The sequence below is a fragment of the Jatropha curcas genome, unplaced genomic scaffold (genome assembly GCF_041381405.1).
Source record: "Jatropha curcas cultivar XTBG-Jc1 unplaced genomic scaffold, XTBG_Jcur_1.0 HiC_scaffold_1178_pilon, whole genome shotgun sequence".
NCBI classification, from domain to species: domain Eukaryota; kingdom Viridiplantae; phylum Streptophyta; class Magnoliopsida; order Malpighiales; family Euphorbiaceae; genus Jatropha; species Jatropha curcas.
In genome coordinates this window covers 1-15,447 of record NW_028322617.1, presented here as the reverse complement: position 1 = coordinate 15,447, position 15,447 = coordinate 1, and the positions used below count along the sequence as shown (strand labels likewise).

The 15,447-nt window shown below is 34.7% G+C and overlaps 2 protein-coding genes and 1 non-coding gene across 6 annotated transcripts; 2 read left to right on the top strand and 1 right to left on the bottom strand.

The window, feature by feature from the left end:
* Nucleotides 1–957: 957 nt before the first annotated feature.
* On the top strand, nucleotides 958–2,164 carry LOC105648276 (dicarboxylate transporter 1, chloroplastic; the record flags this gene model as incomplete). Its single annotated transcript, XM_089717203.1, is given in 2 exon segments — nucleotides 958–1,179; nucleotides 1,359–2,164. Coding segments are annotated over 2 exon segments (585 nt in total), but the record flags the coding sequence as incomplete, so codon positions are not given.
* A 740-nt stretch (nucleotides 2,165–2,904) lies between these two features.
* On the bottom strand, nucleotides 2,905–2,977 carry TRNAA-AGC (transfer RNA alanine (anticodon AGC)). The gene has a single exon. It is a non-coding gene; the product is annotated as a tRNA-Ala (tRNA).
* An 8,467-nt stretch (nucleotides 2,978–11,444) lies between these two features.
* On the top strand, nucleotides 11,445–15,411 carry LOC105648277 (protein DETOXIFICATION 42; the record flags this gene model as incomplete). 4 transcript variants are annotated; one of them, XM_089717205.1, is given in 12 exon segments in its annotated part: nucleotides 11,445–11,632; nucleotides 12,192–12,364; nucleotides 12,514–12,635; nucleotides 13,090–13,299; nucleotides 13,451–13,641; nucleotides 13,758–13,893; nucleotides 14,082–14,178; nucleotides 14,290–14,390; nucleotides 14,660–14,823; nucleotides 14,940–15,011; nucleotides 15,104–15,220; nucleotides 15,315–15,411. In XM_089717205.1, coding segments are annotated over 11 exon segments (1,390 nt in total), but the record flags the coding sequence as incomplete, so codon positions are not given.
* Between the last annotated feature and the right edge of the window lie 36 nt (nucleotides 15,412–15,447).

Below are 15,447 nucleotides of genomic sequence, written 5' to 3'. Positions count from 1 at the left end.
TTAGAGATATAACTGGTAGATTGAACTTTATTTGGCTATCTGTCTTAGTTTGTATTCTGAGTAGGTCCTTTATTCTGACTGAATGTCATCTGATTTCTGTTTTCACGTGGTTTGAACTCAATATAAAATTCAATGTTCATTGCAGAATTTTGGTATTTCCTCGATGACAACTCTGTTTTTCAACTTCTAACTACGTTGCCACAATGACCTGCTAATGTGCATTTTTGCATTGATGCTTGGGATCTCTGTTCCGACCATTGATAGCATAGCAACCAATTTAACATTGTTTTCCCAGAAGAACCATTTTCTTGATTCTAATCTTGTCAACAACGAAGATAGATGTGAATTTTAAATGTGTTTTCTCAATTTCAATTTGAAGGAAGGATGTCTGTGGTTGGGAGGTCATATACTTGGCTTTTTGTCAGACAATTGGTAGGATGTGAGATCATATGAATAGTGTTAATATAGCTAGTTTCTGCTTTGCAATATCTTTGAAGAAAGATCCAACATATAACAATTGAATTGGCAATCAGTAGCTCGTCAAGACAAGGTTGCAGTTAGATTAATCAAGTTGAGGTTGAACCAGGGCTTGGTATTTCAGTAGTTTTCATGTCAATATTTTGCACTTATTATACATGGGACTTTTTATATATCCAAAACTAGTATCTTATTCAAATTATGATCAATTGTTAAATATGAATAAATTTGGATTCTTTATGCCTATATCTCATTGCTAAAGAAAAATCAACAGTTGGGAATGTTTTGTTGCTTGTTAACTTTTATCATTTATATCTATTTCAATCACTCTTGCTAAAGCTATACTACAGAGCTAATTCTTATTATTTGGCAGTTTATGTGTTTGTGCTGGAATAGTTTTATATCTTCCTACAAATGTTCTTGAGCCTTACATTATGCTTCATAACGAAAATATATTTTTCAATTCTCCTCCATCACTAGGTGGGACTCTGGGTTTTTGGAGGGATGCTGAATGTTGATGCTGTCACTGCTGCTATTCTTGGATTATCAATCCTCCTTGTCACTGGTGTGGTGACATGGAAGGAGTGCTTAGCTGAAGCAGTTGCCTGGGATACCCTCACCTGGTTTGCTGCCCTTATTGCCATGGCTGGCTATCTCAACAAGTATGGCCTAATCTCGTGGTTCAGCCAAACTGTAGTTAAGGTTTGTGTTCCCCTTTACAGGTTTCTACATTGCTTTTCTCAATCATGTTATTACTGACTATATTTTAAATTAACATGCATAATGCAACGTGAATGTCTATGTTGATCTCTGAATTTCAATAAAGACTTGACTTATGGATGACTGTAGTATTCACTGACTTGGTATCCTACTTTTCACAGTTTGTTGGAGGCTTGGGTCTTTCATGGCAGCTATCTTTTGGCATTTTGGTTCTTCTCTACTTCTACTCCCACTACTTCTTTGCCAGTGGAGCAGCTCATATTGGTGCTATGTTTACGGCCTTCTTGTCTGTTGCCAGTGCTCTTGGTACTCCACCATACTTCGGAGCCATGGTACTGGCGTTCCTTTCCAACCTCATGGGTGGCCTTACACACTATGGTATTGGTTCTGCACCTGTTTTCTATGGTGCCAACTATGTACCTCTTTCAAAATGGTGGGGTTATGGGTTCCTCATATCAATTGTCAACATTCTTATCTGGCTCGGAGTCGGAGGGGCTTGGTGGAAGTTCATTGGCTTGTGGTAATGAGCTGGCCATGAAAATTTGCCGACCCAAAATTTATTAATACCACGATTTTATTCACCCTAAAATGGGGTTTTCGCTTGATGCTTCACTGTCTAGTGAGAGGTTAGTTTTTGTTTCTAATTCTTTCTCGAAGAAATAATCTTTTGGTGGAAAACTTGGATGGACAGAATCATACACATGGTCTGTTGAGCGCTGAAATTTAGAATTTGTATCTGAAATTTTGATTCGCAGAGCAAACGCCTTCAATTCATGACACTGAGATTAGTCAGATGGCTGAATATCTCCTGTTTTTTGTTTCTAAATGTAGTTCCTGTTGGTTTTTGAAGTAACAGAGTTATGGAACAAAATATTTATGTAGTTCAAATAATGTATTTACTTTCAAGAGGAAGGGGTTGAACTTCATGTATGCCAGGAAGAAATATTGGATTTTTTTATTATATGCATTTCAGCTGTGAACGGCCAAAATTGTTTTTGACACAGAATGTGAAATGTTAGGGTTTCATCCCAGCATGAGCATTAATGAGAGTTTAGTTTTAGAAACATGTTATGCAAGTTTTCAGGCAGAAATGTAAACATAGATGAGAAAGAACATATACAGCAAATACACATTCATAAGCCTATATCCATCAACTTACCCAAGCTAAAAAGAATAGGACAGAGAAAAATGACACTGTAGATCTTGAATGCTCCACATAGAAGTAAAGATATCATACATGCTCTAAACACCAATTCCTCTGTTAATGGAGCCTGAACAGCAAGAGTCGAGGATTGATTTAAAGGAGAACTTTATACTTTCCAACTGTTTCGTTCAATCATTTTTCTCTTTTTTTTTTTTTTTTCTTTTTGCTGTTAGGGAGGAATTTGAATTGTGAGATTCTTTCAAAGAAGGAACGTGATGTAAAATTTACAATTTACGAGTTTTCATTACATCTAATCATGAAATGAAAATAGTTGTGAATGGAAATTTTAAGCTTTAAGTCCAATCAACAAAGCCAACCTTTGGTTTTTCAAAAAGAAAAATTGCCCCATGAAAATTGTTGTGAATGGAAATTTTAAGCTTTAAGTCCAATCAATAAAGCCAACTTTTGTTTTTCCAAAAGAAAATTTGCCCTTAATTATATATAAAAAGAAGTCTCAAATATATTATGCAAAGGCAAAAATCTAATATTTATGAAAAATTAAATGGAGATGCGGGGTATCGATCCCCGTACCTCTCGCATGCTAAGCGAGCGCTCTACCATCTGAGCTACATCCCCATATCTGTTAAAATTTTTTTATTATTTTAAATGAATTACGAAATTACAGGTTAGCCCTGGTGTAACAGTGAAATTTAGTGTGATTTCATAAATTAAAATTGTCCTCGATAAAACAAGAATTGTAGTCAGTAAACAAAACTAATACAGAGTAATTTAAATGATTAATTGATTAGTGACTGATATTCGTCAAAGTCAGCTTACTACAAATAAATTAGAAAATAATCCAATCTCTTAATTAAACTCACTTTTTCTTTTCAAAATTATGATAATTTTAACAAAACATGTATATATACAATCCGCTAGAGTTATGAGATTTCGAAAGATCAAATAAGAACTTTGTTAAAAATATTAAAAAAAAAAACAGAGAGAGAGAGAGAGAGTGCCTTAGACATGCTAATGGGCAACTTGGACCAGATTGCCATTACAGATAATGCATATCTGAAATAAAAAAATAAATGAAATCACAGGAAGTGGAAAACTGGGATCATCTTGTTGGATTTAATTTTCTATTGTGGGCTTAATATGTAAAATTAAATATGTACAGCAGTCCAATTGTAAAGTCAATTTCAAATGTGGTCTTGATTGTGAATAATTGACTATTGAGGTATCAACTAATTATAGATATTAAGTGTAGAGACCATTATATAATTCCTATTTCGTTAAAGGACCGAAATAGGAATTGTACTAACCCTACAGGTATATAAAGGTCGTGGTCCCCAGAGGAGTTGAATACGATTCAGTTTTACGTTCCTTTCGTACTGCTTCCGCAAAATCGATTCTTCAATTCTCTGGAAGGCTGCAAACCTAATTCTACACATCAAGATCGACGAACAACGATGTCAGGTACGCAACCTTTTCTTATTCAATCTATTTTGTTGAATCTAGTGATTTGCACGATCTAGGTTATTATGGAATTATTTGAGATTAATTCTTACAAGTGGTATCAGAGCCTTGTGCATAATTGCTAGATTTTAGATTGGTTTTTCGTATTTTTTTTTTATTTATTTGTTTACCCTACTGTTTATAGATTGAGGGTTTTGTTTAATAAAAAAAAAAAAAATGTATATATATATTTTTGTTCTCACTGTTCTTCGGATTCCCAAGAACAGGTAAGAGGTTTTGAACTAACGCCATTAACGATTAATTGTTCGTTTGGTATTTTTTTTTTTTTTCTTTGCTGGCTGGATCTTGTTAAAAAAAAAAAAAAAAAAAAAAAAAAAAACCTCCATTGTTGGCGGCGGAAAGGGGCTGGAACCTGTTATTTTCCGTCCCTTATCGTTTTGTTTTTTAGGTTAGGGATGGAAAATAACAGTTAGGTCCCTGGAAAATTTCATATTAGATTCCTAATTTTATGTTTTTTTCGTATTAGTCCCTTAATTTTCTGTAATTTCATATTGGTCCCTTAATTTTCTGTAACTTCAGATTAGGTCCCTAAATTTTCTGTAACTTTAGATTAGGTCCCTAAATTTTCTGTAATTTCAGATTAGGCCCTAAATTTTCTGTAATTTCAGATTAGGCCCTAAATTTTCTGTAACTCCAGATTAGGCTTTAATTTTCTGTTTTCTTTCGATTAGACCCTGAACTTTATTTATTCAAATATATTTAGTCCTATTTTATAATTTAGTCTCAAATTTAGTGACTTAAAAACTAGATTATAATTTTTTTTTGGACTAAATAATTTTAGATTATTAAATATTTAGACAATCAATTCATTTAATTGCAATTGTTTTGTTTTAATTACAATTAAATGATTTAATTTGTCGACTTGAGATTAAATTTTGGAGTGATTAAGTCCCTATTGTGTTTGATATTTGTTAAAATAAATTGATTTGATCAATAAGTCACCAAAGTGACCTCTATTGCTTGAATTGATTTATTTTAGAATATTAGACAGGTGTATTAGAATTTGTTGCGGATAGTTAATCGACCCAAAGGAAGGTTGCTATCTGGCTGAGTTTTGAATACATGTTTGGCAATAAATATGTGATAATTGTTTGATTATTTTCCATGACAATAATATATCGGCCCAAAGGAAGATTTATTATTTGTCAGGACTATGTTATCAATATTTGATTGCTGCATTGAGATACTAATTACAAGTTAATGTTTTACATCCAAAGATGAGAATATTAATGTTGTGTCTGTATCTTATTTCCATTTTTTTAATCTCTACTTATGTGAATTGTTTCATTTGTGGATTGTGAGCTTATACTTATCTATTTGTTTATTTTCTCTGATGTCAGCTAATATGTCATTTAATCCTGATTGTGTCCCTAAACTTGAGGGATCAAATTTTGAGTCTTGGAAATCAGACATTATGATCTTTCTGGGCTGTATGGATTTGGATCTTGCATTCAGGATGGACGAACCTGCTCCTCTTACTGATACGAGCACTGATGTTCAAAGGGTTCAGTATGAGAAGTGGGAGCGTTCTAATCGCTTAGGTCTGATGATCATGCAGAAAGGAGTCCCAGAACATGTTCGAGACTCTGTCTCAGCTGAAAAGAACAATGCTCAAAACTATCTTGCCGAGCTGGAGAGGGCTTATGTCAAGAATGACAAAGCTGAAGTGGGAACACTTTTAGGAAAATTAACCTCCATGAAGTTTGCTGGCAATGGTGGTGTTCGGGAGCATATTCTTAGCATGTCTCAGATTGCAAAGAGACTGAAGGCGCTGGGTATGGCTTTACCAGATGACCTTTTAGTCCATATGGTTATGAATTCTCTTCCTTCTCAGTATGGACAAATTAGGACTTCCTATAATTGTCAGCCGAATAAATGGACTCTTAACGAGCTCATTTCTCATTGTGTTGATGAGGAGGAAAAGATGAATTCTAACAAAAGAGAGAGTGCTCATTTTGTTTCTTCAGCTGGGAAGGGCAAGAACAAGAAAAGAAAGAGGCCTTTTGCAAAGACTGTTGAAAAGGCTATTGAGAAACCTGCTGCTGCTACTGCTGTAGATCCAGTACAAAAGAAGCCTTATGTGCCAAAATGCTTCTTTTGTGGAAAGACGGATCACTTGAGAAAGGACTGTCCTAAATTTGCTTTTTGGCTTGCAAAGAGGGGGCTGCCTCAACTACAGAAAGCCAACTGACGGTGAAAGATACGTCTATGTAGGAAATGGCGATCTGGTTGAAGTAGAGGCAATTGGACATTTTAGATTATGTTTAAGTACTGGCTATTTTTTGGATCTTATAGATACTTTTGTTATTCCCTCTTTTAGAAGGAATTTGATTTCTGTTTCCTTTTTGGACAAATCTGGTTTTCATTGTTCTTTTGGAGACAGTATATTCACTTTATCTATGAATTCAAAAGTTTTGGGTACTGGTTGCTTGAATGAATGTGATAATCTATATATGTTAGACATTGATACTAGTTATCATGAATCCCTGCATGTTACTACAAGAGGTACCAAAAGAAAGTTGAATATTGATAACTCAGCTGTACTTTGGCATAGACGTTTGGGTCATGTATCCAAATCGAGAATTGAGCGTCTTGTTTCTGATGGTATCTTAGATACACTTGATTACACAGGTTTGGATTCTTGTATTGAGTGTATTAAAGGAAAACAGACTAAACAAAAGAGACTAGGTGTCATTCGGTCATCCAATGTTTTAGAACTGATTCATACAGATATTTGCGGTCCATTCCATATTGCAGCTAGAAATGGCCAAAGATATTTTATATCATTCATTGATGACTATTCTCGTTATGGTTACTTATATCTCATTCATGAAAAATCTGAGTCTTTGGACGTGTTTAAATCTTATAAAGCCGAAGTTGAAAATCAACTAGGAAAGAAGATTAAATCTGTTCGATCTGACCGTGGTGGTGAATATTATGGTAAATATGACGGTTCAGGCGAACAACGTCCAGGACCTTTTGCGCTTTTCCTACAGGAATGTGGAATTGTCCCTCAATATACAATGCCTGGTACTCCCAGCATGAATGGTGTATCTGAGAGACGTAATAGGACTCTTATGGATATGGTAAGGAGTATGATTAGTCATTCTACTTTACGAGAGTCTCTGTGGGGTGAAGCGTTAAAGACAGCAGCTTATCTTCTCAATAGGATTCCATCTAAAGCAGTTGCTAAAACACCTTATGAACTTTGGACTGGACGTAAGCCTAGTCTAAAGCATCTTCATGTTTGGGGATGTCCAGCTGAAGCAAGGCCTTACAAGCCGAATGAAACAAAACTGGACTCCAAAACTATCAGCAGCTACTTTGTTGGATATTCTGAGCGGTCTAGGGGTTACAAATTTTATAATCCTACTTCTAGAACCTTTTTTGAAACGAGAATTGCAACATTTTTTGAGGATGTTGATTTTGGAGGGAGAAATAAAGAAAGAAACATTGTCTTTGAAGAGGAACCAAGTAAGGATGATTCGGTTCTCATTCCTTTTGTTGTTTCTGATAGCGTACAGACTCCAGTTGCTCCTGTCACTATTCAAGATCCAATTCAAGACAATGCTATTCTTCCTCAAGAACAAATTCAACAACCTCAAGAATTAGAGTCTGTTCAAATGCCTTTGAGGAGATCTACTAGGGAGAGAAGAAGTGCTATTCCTGATGATTATATAGTGTTTCTTCAGGAACATGAGGATACTGTAGACATGATAGATGATGATCCAGTTAGTTTCTATCATGCCATGCAGAGTTCTGACTCTCATAAGTGGATTGAGGCAATGAACGAAGAGTATAAGTCTATGCAAGACAATCAAGTTTGGGATCTTGTTCAATTACCTGAAGGAAAGAAACCCATTGGTTGCAAATGGATATTTAAAACCAAAAGGGATTCTCAAGGTAATGTGGAGAGATATAAAGCACGTCTTGTAGCAAAAGGCTTTACTCAAAAGGAAGGGATTGACTATAAAGAAACCTTCTCTCCAGTTTCTTCGAAGGATTCTTTTAGGACAATCATGGCCTTAGTTGCAAATCTTGATCTTGAGCTTCATCAAATGGATGTTAAGACTGCGTTTCTCAATGGCGACATTGATGAAACAATATATATGGTGCAACCAGAAAGTTTTATAATTGGAGATCCAAAACATCTGGTATGCAAATTAAAGAAATTCATTTATGGACTCAAGCAAGCTTCTCGTCAATGGTACTTTAAATTCAACCAAGTAATTGTCTCGTTTGGCTTTGAGGCAAATACTGTTGAAAATTGTGTGTACCATAAGTTCAGTGGGAGTAGGTTTATCTTTTTGGTCTTATATGTGGATGACATACTTCTTGCTACTAATTGTAAAGTCTTGCTACATGAAACCAAAGTTTTTCTTTCAAAGCATTTTGAGATGAAAGATTTAGGTGAAGCTTCTTTTGTTTTAGGGATTCAGATACATCGAGACCGTTCTCGAGGTATTCTTGGATTATCACAAAAGAGCTATATTGATAAAGTGCTGAAGAGATTTAGTATGCAGAATTCTAGACCATTGGATACCCCTATTGCAAAAGGTGATAAATTTAGTAATCAACAATGTCCAAAGAGTGAACTTGAAATTCAGGAAATGCAAAAGGTTCCTTATGCGTCAGCTGTAGGAAGTCTTATGTATGTTCAAGTTTGTACTCGTCCAGACATTTCTTTTATAGTTGGCATGTTAGGTAGATATCTCAGCAATCCAGGAATGGATCATTGGAAAGCAGCCAAAAGAGTCATGAGATATCTTCAGAGGACTAAGGGACATATGCTCACATATAGGAGATCAGATCAGCTTGAGATCATTGGGTATACTGATTCTGATTTCGCTGGATGCCAAGATAGTAGAAAATCCACATCTGGCTACGTTTTTCTATTGGCTGGCGGTGCTATTTCTTGGAAGAGTGTGAAACAAACTCTAGTGGCAACCTCCACCATGGAAGCTGAATTTGTAGCATCTTATGAGGCATCCAATCAAGCTATTTGGCTGAGAAACCTTGTCACTGGGCTGCGTGTAGTAGGTGGAATAGAAAGACCACTGAAGTTGTATTGTGACAGCAAGTCAGCCGTTTTATTCTCCAACAACAACAGGAGCTCTTCTCGATCAAAACACATTGAGATTAAGTTCTTGGCTGTGAAGGAGAGGGTACAGAGTGGACAGATATCCTTAGAGCATATTGGAACAAACTCTATGATTGCGGATCCGCTTACAAAGGCAGTGATACCGAAAGTTTTCCATGAGCACACCGCTCATATGGGTATCGTTTTGTTTGAGACTGTCTAGTTTTAGTGGGAGTTTGCTCTTTATGCATACATTATGTTTTTGAATGCTCTATTTTATTTTGGATATGTTTTATTATGAAATTTTGTTGAGTACTCATTTTGGTTGATGGTTACACTCTGTATTATTATTATTGTTTTGCTTGATCTCACTTTTGTTGGTGACCAGTTGGAAACAGACATGATGATCACATTACATGTAGTTTTCATGCTACACTTCTATAATGAATCTATGTCATTTAGGGGTATTGGTAATGTAGTTGATGATGAACTTAGTCATGAGATCTATGGCGAATGTTTCTTCAGCTCTTTATCAATATAACTAATGGACGAGATTGTTTTTGGATACCTTGTATGACTGCGTTTGTTGAGCTCATTTTGGTGTATGTATTTTATTTAACATATGTTCGCCCAAGTGGGAGATTGTTGGATTTAATTTTCTATTGTGGGCTTAATATGTAAAATTAAATATGTACAGCAGTCCAATTGTAAAGTCAATTTCAAATGTGGTCTTGATTGTGAATAATTGACTATTGAGGTATCAACTAATTATAGATATTAAGTGTAGAGACCATTATATAATTCCTATTTCGTTAAAGGACCGAAATAGGAATTGTACTAACCCTACAGGTATATAAAGGTCGTGGTCCCCAGAGGAGTTGAATACGATTCAGTTTTACGTTCCTTTCGTACTGCTTCCGCAAAATCGATTCTTCAATTCTCTGGAAGGCTGCAAACCTAATTCTACACATCAAGATCGACGAACAACGATGTCAGGTACGCAACCTTTTCTTATTCAATCTATTTTGTTGAATCTAGTGATTTGCACGATCTAGGTTATTATGGAATTATTTGAGATTAATTCTTACACATCTTTTATGTCCTTTGCTAAATTACAAACTACAAACCATTAATATGGAATCCAACACGGACCACTATTTTCATAAACCTTGACTCTTAAATATATTTTCCTGATCATTATTATTTTATCTTCAGAAAGTGCAAAGAATGATTCTAAAGCAAAATGCATTCCTCCAATTCAGTTCTTTCATTAAGATAATTACATAAAGTTCTGATAAGTTTTTATCTGCTTACAAATGTGGGAATCAAAGCATCTTATTAAGTTTTTTTTTCCTAAATTATATACAAGTTTACAAAACTCGTGTACAAAATATAAAACGTTTAAGGTTATTATACAGTGATTAAGGATTAATTAAGTTTTTTAAATTAGTAATTTAATTAATTACTCTTTAAAAAATTATAGAGATAATTTATGTATTTAATGTAAATAATGATAAAATTAAAAAATTTTATTAATTACTCATTGATATTCTCAAGACTTATGTTTATAGATCAAAAGATTATCCTTAAAATGTCTCTTTTATGGATAGAAGGAGCTTGCTTTATTAGGTGATAGTCTACAACTATTTTTTTGACTTACAAAATGAATTCCATTAAATAAAATTTATTGAGTTTGAAGTTGCTTTCTTATCATAAAGAACGTATTCAATTTTTACAATCTTTTTTTTTCAGAAATTAAAGATGGAGTAAAACTTTATAGCCCGTCAAATAAAATTTTGGATTTATAATTCAAATATAATAATGAGTAATATTTTGTGAAAGTATGATTTGTAGTATTATTCTTGAGAATCAATGCGTGAATTTTAAAAAGAAGACTATTATTCTTGATGAACTACAGCCAAACCCCACAATCTCCGAGTGCGCATCTATATGGACTAGGCCACTGTGGTTGTTCCGTTCAACAGAATTTTTAAATTAGAGTTCTGCCCATTTGCTTGCTCTGTTTCTGCTTCAGGAAAGCAGTAAACTTTATCAGCAGAGTAAACTTTATTTGCTTTTATTATTTTTCTATCAATGTCGACATTTAAAAGCAATCAATTCATAAAAGGAAACATTTTTAAATATCTCCTCAAAAAGGGAAAAAGAAAATAAATTTAGTGAATTAAGAAGGAAACAGAAGATTTGTGAATCTAGATTTTCCCAAGAAAGAAAGCATGAGTATTTTGAAGTTGTTTTTATTATTACACACAATAATTGAAATTAATATTAATAGAATCATTATTTTTCAGTTCTTACAAGCTATCGCTAGTCTGCTGGAGCTACACTGTTGATTTACACTTGGCGAATATCTATATGCATGGTATGTCACTGTTGAAGATTTTAATGGGTTTCTTTAATCTGATACTGACACATACTCTCTGCTTTAAAAAAAAAAAATAATAATTACCAGAAATAAAACCATTTTTCCGATGGGTAGGGGACCCTCCATTCTGGGGATCCTTTTCTGGCCATTAAAAAAATTCCATGTGGGACAAAGAAGACGAGTCCCTCACTCAAAAGCATCAAGCATGCAACTCACTGCATACTTCAAGCATCAGCTTTCGATGAGAACGAGAGACGCTTCATTGTACTTTATGAGTTCGATCAGTTAGGTCAGTGTATTGTTTTGTATGTATATGTATTTGAAGTTTCAAAATGCTTTGCAAGTTTTTCATTTTTTTTTCATAAACCAGATTTTGTTTCTTTGTTTCTTTGTTTTTTTACCCTGTTTGGTGGGTATTGTTGTTAGGCAGAAATTTCGTTGGCATTTTCATGAAAATTAGAGATGTATCAGTTTCCTTATAGTCTGTCTTTGAATTAGAGGAGGTGCTTTCGTGTTAGTCTTTTGTCCAGCTTTAATTTGTCTCTGAAATTTCAAAGCCTATAATTTCCAACCTAATTTCATAAATAGTCTTCCAAGTGAAACTGCTTGGGCTTTTCTATTGAAAGTGAGTAGGTACCACTTTTTCTATGACCTTTGAGTTAGATTTTATTTGATAACTTTATGTGATTGGTTTTTGAATGCTGGGTCTCCATACTTTACTCAATACTTTCTTTTGCATAAACATATATATATATGACTCTGCTTTAGTTTGTTGCTGAATGATTGGGGCAAATATATATTTTTTTAGTTCATTCTAAGTAATTGACGTAAAATTGCAGAATCTGCAGGTAATGGAGTTTAGTATTGCTATTTCCACTATGTGGCCACTGGTTTAGTTAGCTTGATATAAAGTACTACTTGGTGATTTGGCTATCATAATGATGGCTGAGGAAGACGATGCATCATATCCATCCATGGAGAAGAAGAGAATACCTCTATGCATTTTCTTCAAGGATTTTAGGTATTGTTTCGAGAAATTGCATTTTTATAAGGTTGATCAAATTAAAGCTTATTTTGGCCATTTTCATTTAGAGATTGTCAATTCAACTTTGTTTATCTTCTTAATAAGCATTTTGTTGTTAACATTTGGTTCTTGGATGGTATGAACAGACATGTACTTAAAATGGATGAACTTGGTTTAGAAATAGCAAGCATAGCATTGCCTGCAGCACTGGCTTTGACAGCTGACCCCATTGCCTCTCTAGTAGACACAGCATTTATTGGACAAATAGGTATTTTTCTTTGTATCTCTTATTATTAACTGGCACCTGCCATGCCTCCCTCTGTCTCTCCTTTTTCTTTTGGTTTTTGGGATTGTGGTTATTCTTAATCAACCATATTTTATTCACTTAATAAATGCATTCTCATAGATCAATAGTTATTGTTACATCTTCATGCCTGTTGAACCTTTATGTCAATCTGCTTGCATAATTTGAACTAGGTGACTAAATCGAGTAGTTCTTGTTCATGTAACAAAGAGAAGCTACAAATTATGATACAATTGCAGGTCCAGTTTGAGAGTGCTAGTATGCTACTCTGACTGGCCCATTCTTTTTGTTGCCTTTGCTAAGTTCTACCAAATATTGTTATTTCTTTGTGTTGGAGAAGGTTTATATGTTGGTCCGCTTTTTTAAGCTTTTGTTACTTTTTAAATGGTCAAAAACACTTGCCTTGTCATTCATTCAGGTCCTGTAGAGCTAGCTGCTGTGGGAGTTTCTATTGCCCTATTCAATCAAGTATCAAGAATCGCAATATTCCCACTTGTCAGTGTAACAACCTCTTTTGTTGCTGAAGAAGATACTATTGGAAGTGTGAACCCTGAGGTGCAAGATAGTGAATCCTTGGAAACAGGTTCAGTTGTTAACAGTGAAAGTAAAGAGTTGATACCACAAAATGGTACATACAGTGTCCTTCCGTTTTCGGTTTCCTTTTTTTTTTTTTTTTTTTTTTTTTGTGCTATATTCTTTTTTTTTTCCCTGGTTCATAAAATTTCTTTATTCTTTGTCAAGTTAATGACTTTTTTTTTTTTTATCTCATCATGTATCAGTATCTGGTGAAGGTGCATACAAATCAAAATCAGCTATGAGCAGCTTCGATATTGCTAAAATGGAGAGTGGAAGAAGGCATATTCCCTCAGCCTCATCTGCATTAGTTATTGGTGCTATCCTTGGCTTCATCCAAGCTATATTCCTTATATCAGGAGCGAAACCATTGTTGAACTTTATGGGAGTGGGTTCTGTAAGTGCTTGTGTTTGAAAGTTATTTGAGGTTTCAACTTGAACCACTAGCTGTTTTGAATAATAACAATTAACCACTTTTATAAACAATAACCTTGGATATTTTTGTTTCTACAGGATTCACCTATGTTAAGACCTGCTCAACAATATTTGACATTAAGGTCACTTGGTGCTCCTGCAGTTCTCCTTTCCTTAGCCATGCAAGGGGTCTTCCGTGGATTTAAAGATACGAAGACTCCTTTATATGCCACTGGTATGCTGTACAGACTTTGAAGACTTCTAGTTGTATGATACATTCATCAAGATAGAAATTGAAATGTTTGCCCAAAGCAAAGAATTCCTTTAGCAGACCAATTCCCAAGAGTTTAATGCCTATTGCTCTTTCAGCAGTTATTATTTTTGATTGTTCTAATGAATGTCCTTATCTTATCTAATCTATAGTAACTGGAGATGTAACAAACATAATTTTAGACCCCGTATTTATGTTTGTTTTCCGTCTGGGAGTCAGTGGTGCAGCCATTGCCCATGTTATATCCCAGTAAGTTACTTTTCACTTAGAGCTGTGTTACATTTCGTCTTATGATTTGGAGTATAAAAATTTTTTTCTTCATTCATCTATCTTATTCTTTCTATATGGTGGTGATTCCAGATACCTGATTTCAGTTATTCTCTTATGGAGATTAATGGAAAAAGTTGATCTCTTACCTCCAAGTGTCAAACATCTGCAATTTGGTAAATTTCTTAAAAATGGTAAGGTTCCCCTCTCCATCCTCCTAAACAGTTAAGGTAATTTATAAAGTTGTTGCACCAATGACTTGATCTTGTAGATAGTTGGTGAATGCTTTTTGACTTTGTCAATTTTCAATCTGAGAATTTCTGAAATATACCCAATCATTTGGCAACTGAAAAGACAAGTTTTTGTCCACTAAAACATTTCAGATTTACTGGTAGATAACCGTTGGCATAGTTCAATTAAAATCTTACGGTTCTCAATTTTCCTTTTTGATGCTTGACCTCAGGTTTTCTGCTACTGATGAGGGTAATAGCTGTAACGTTCTGTGTTACTCTTTCTGCATCATTAGCTGCACGACAAGGATCAACAGCCATGGCTGCATTTCAGGTCTGCTTGCAGGTTTGGCTGGCCACATCTCTTCTTGCTGATGGATTGGCTGTTGCTGGCCAGGTTAGTTGGTGTCCTTTCATACAGAAACCAAAACTACTGCAATAATTAATTGCATCCTCACCTACTTTATCAGAAAACTGAATTGGATTTTGTGTGCTAAATTTACTTGTACTCAGGCAATACTTGCAACCGCCTTTGCCAAAAGTGACTATGAGAAGGCAACAGCCACTGCATCTCGAGTATTGCAGGTGCATATAAAGTATAAACATGCCAGAAAAATGAAATGACTTCTGAAGTAAAACGATTTCTCCTAAAATTTGGTAATGACTGTAAACTGCAGTTGGGGTTGCTTCTGGGATTGATGCTGGCTATTATACTCGGAGTAGGACTGAGTTTTGGATCAAGATTATTCACAAGTGATGTCAATGTTCTACGCATGATTAGCATAGGCATTCCGGTATCTCAAATATCTAAAACACAAAAAAAACTTTCCTCCGAATTTGCTCAGTCCCAGATGACACTGTAACTAACATTTATTTTGCTTTCATCAGTTTGTTGCAGGTACTCAACCCATCAATGCCTTGGCTTTTGTATTTGATGGTGTCAACTTTGGAGCTTCTGATTTCGCATACTCTGCCTACTCCATGGCAAGTGACTTACTCTTTAATATTGAAAAATAAGATA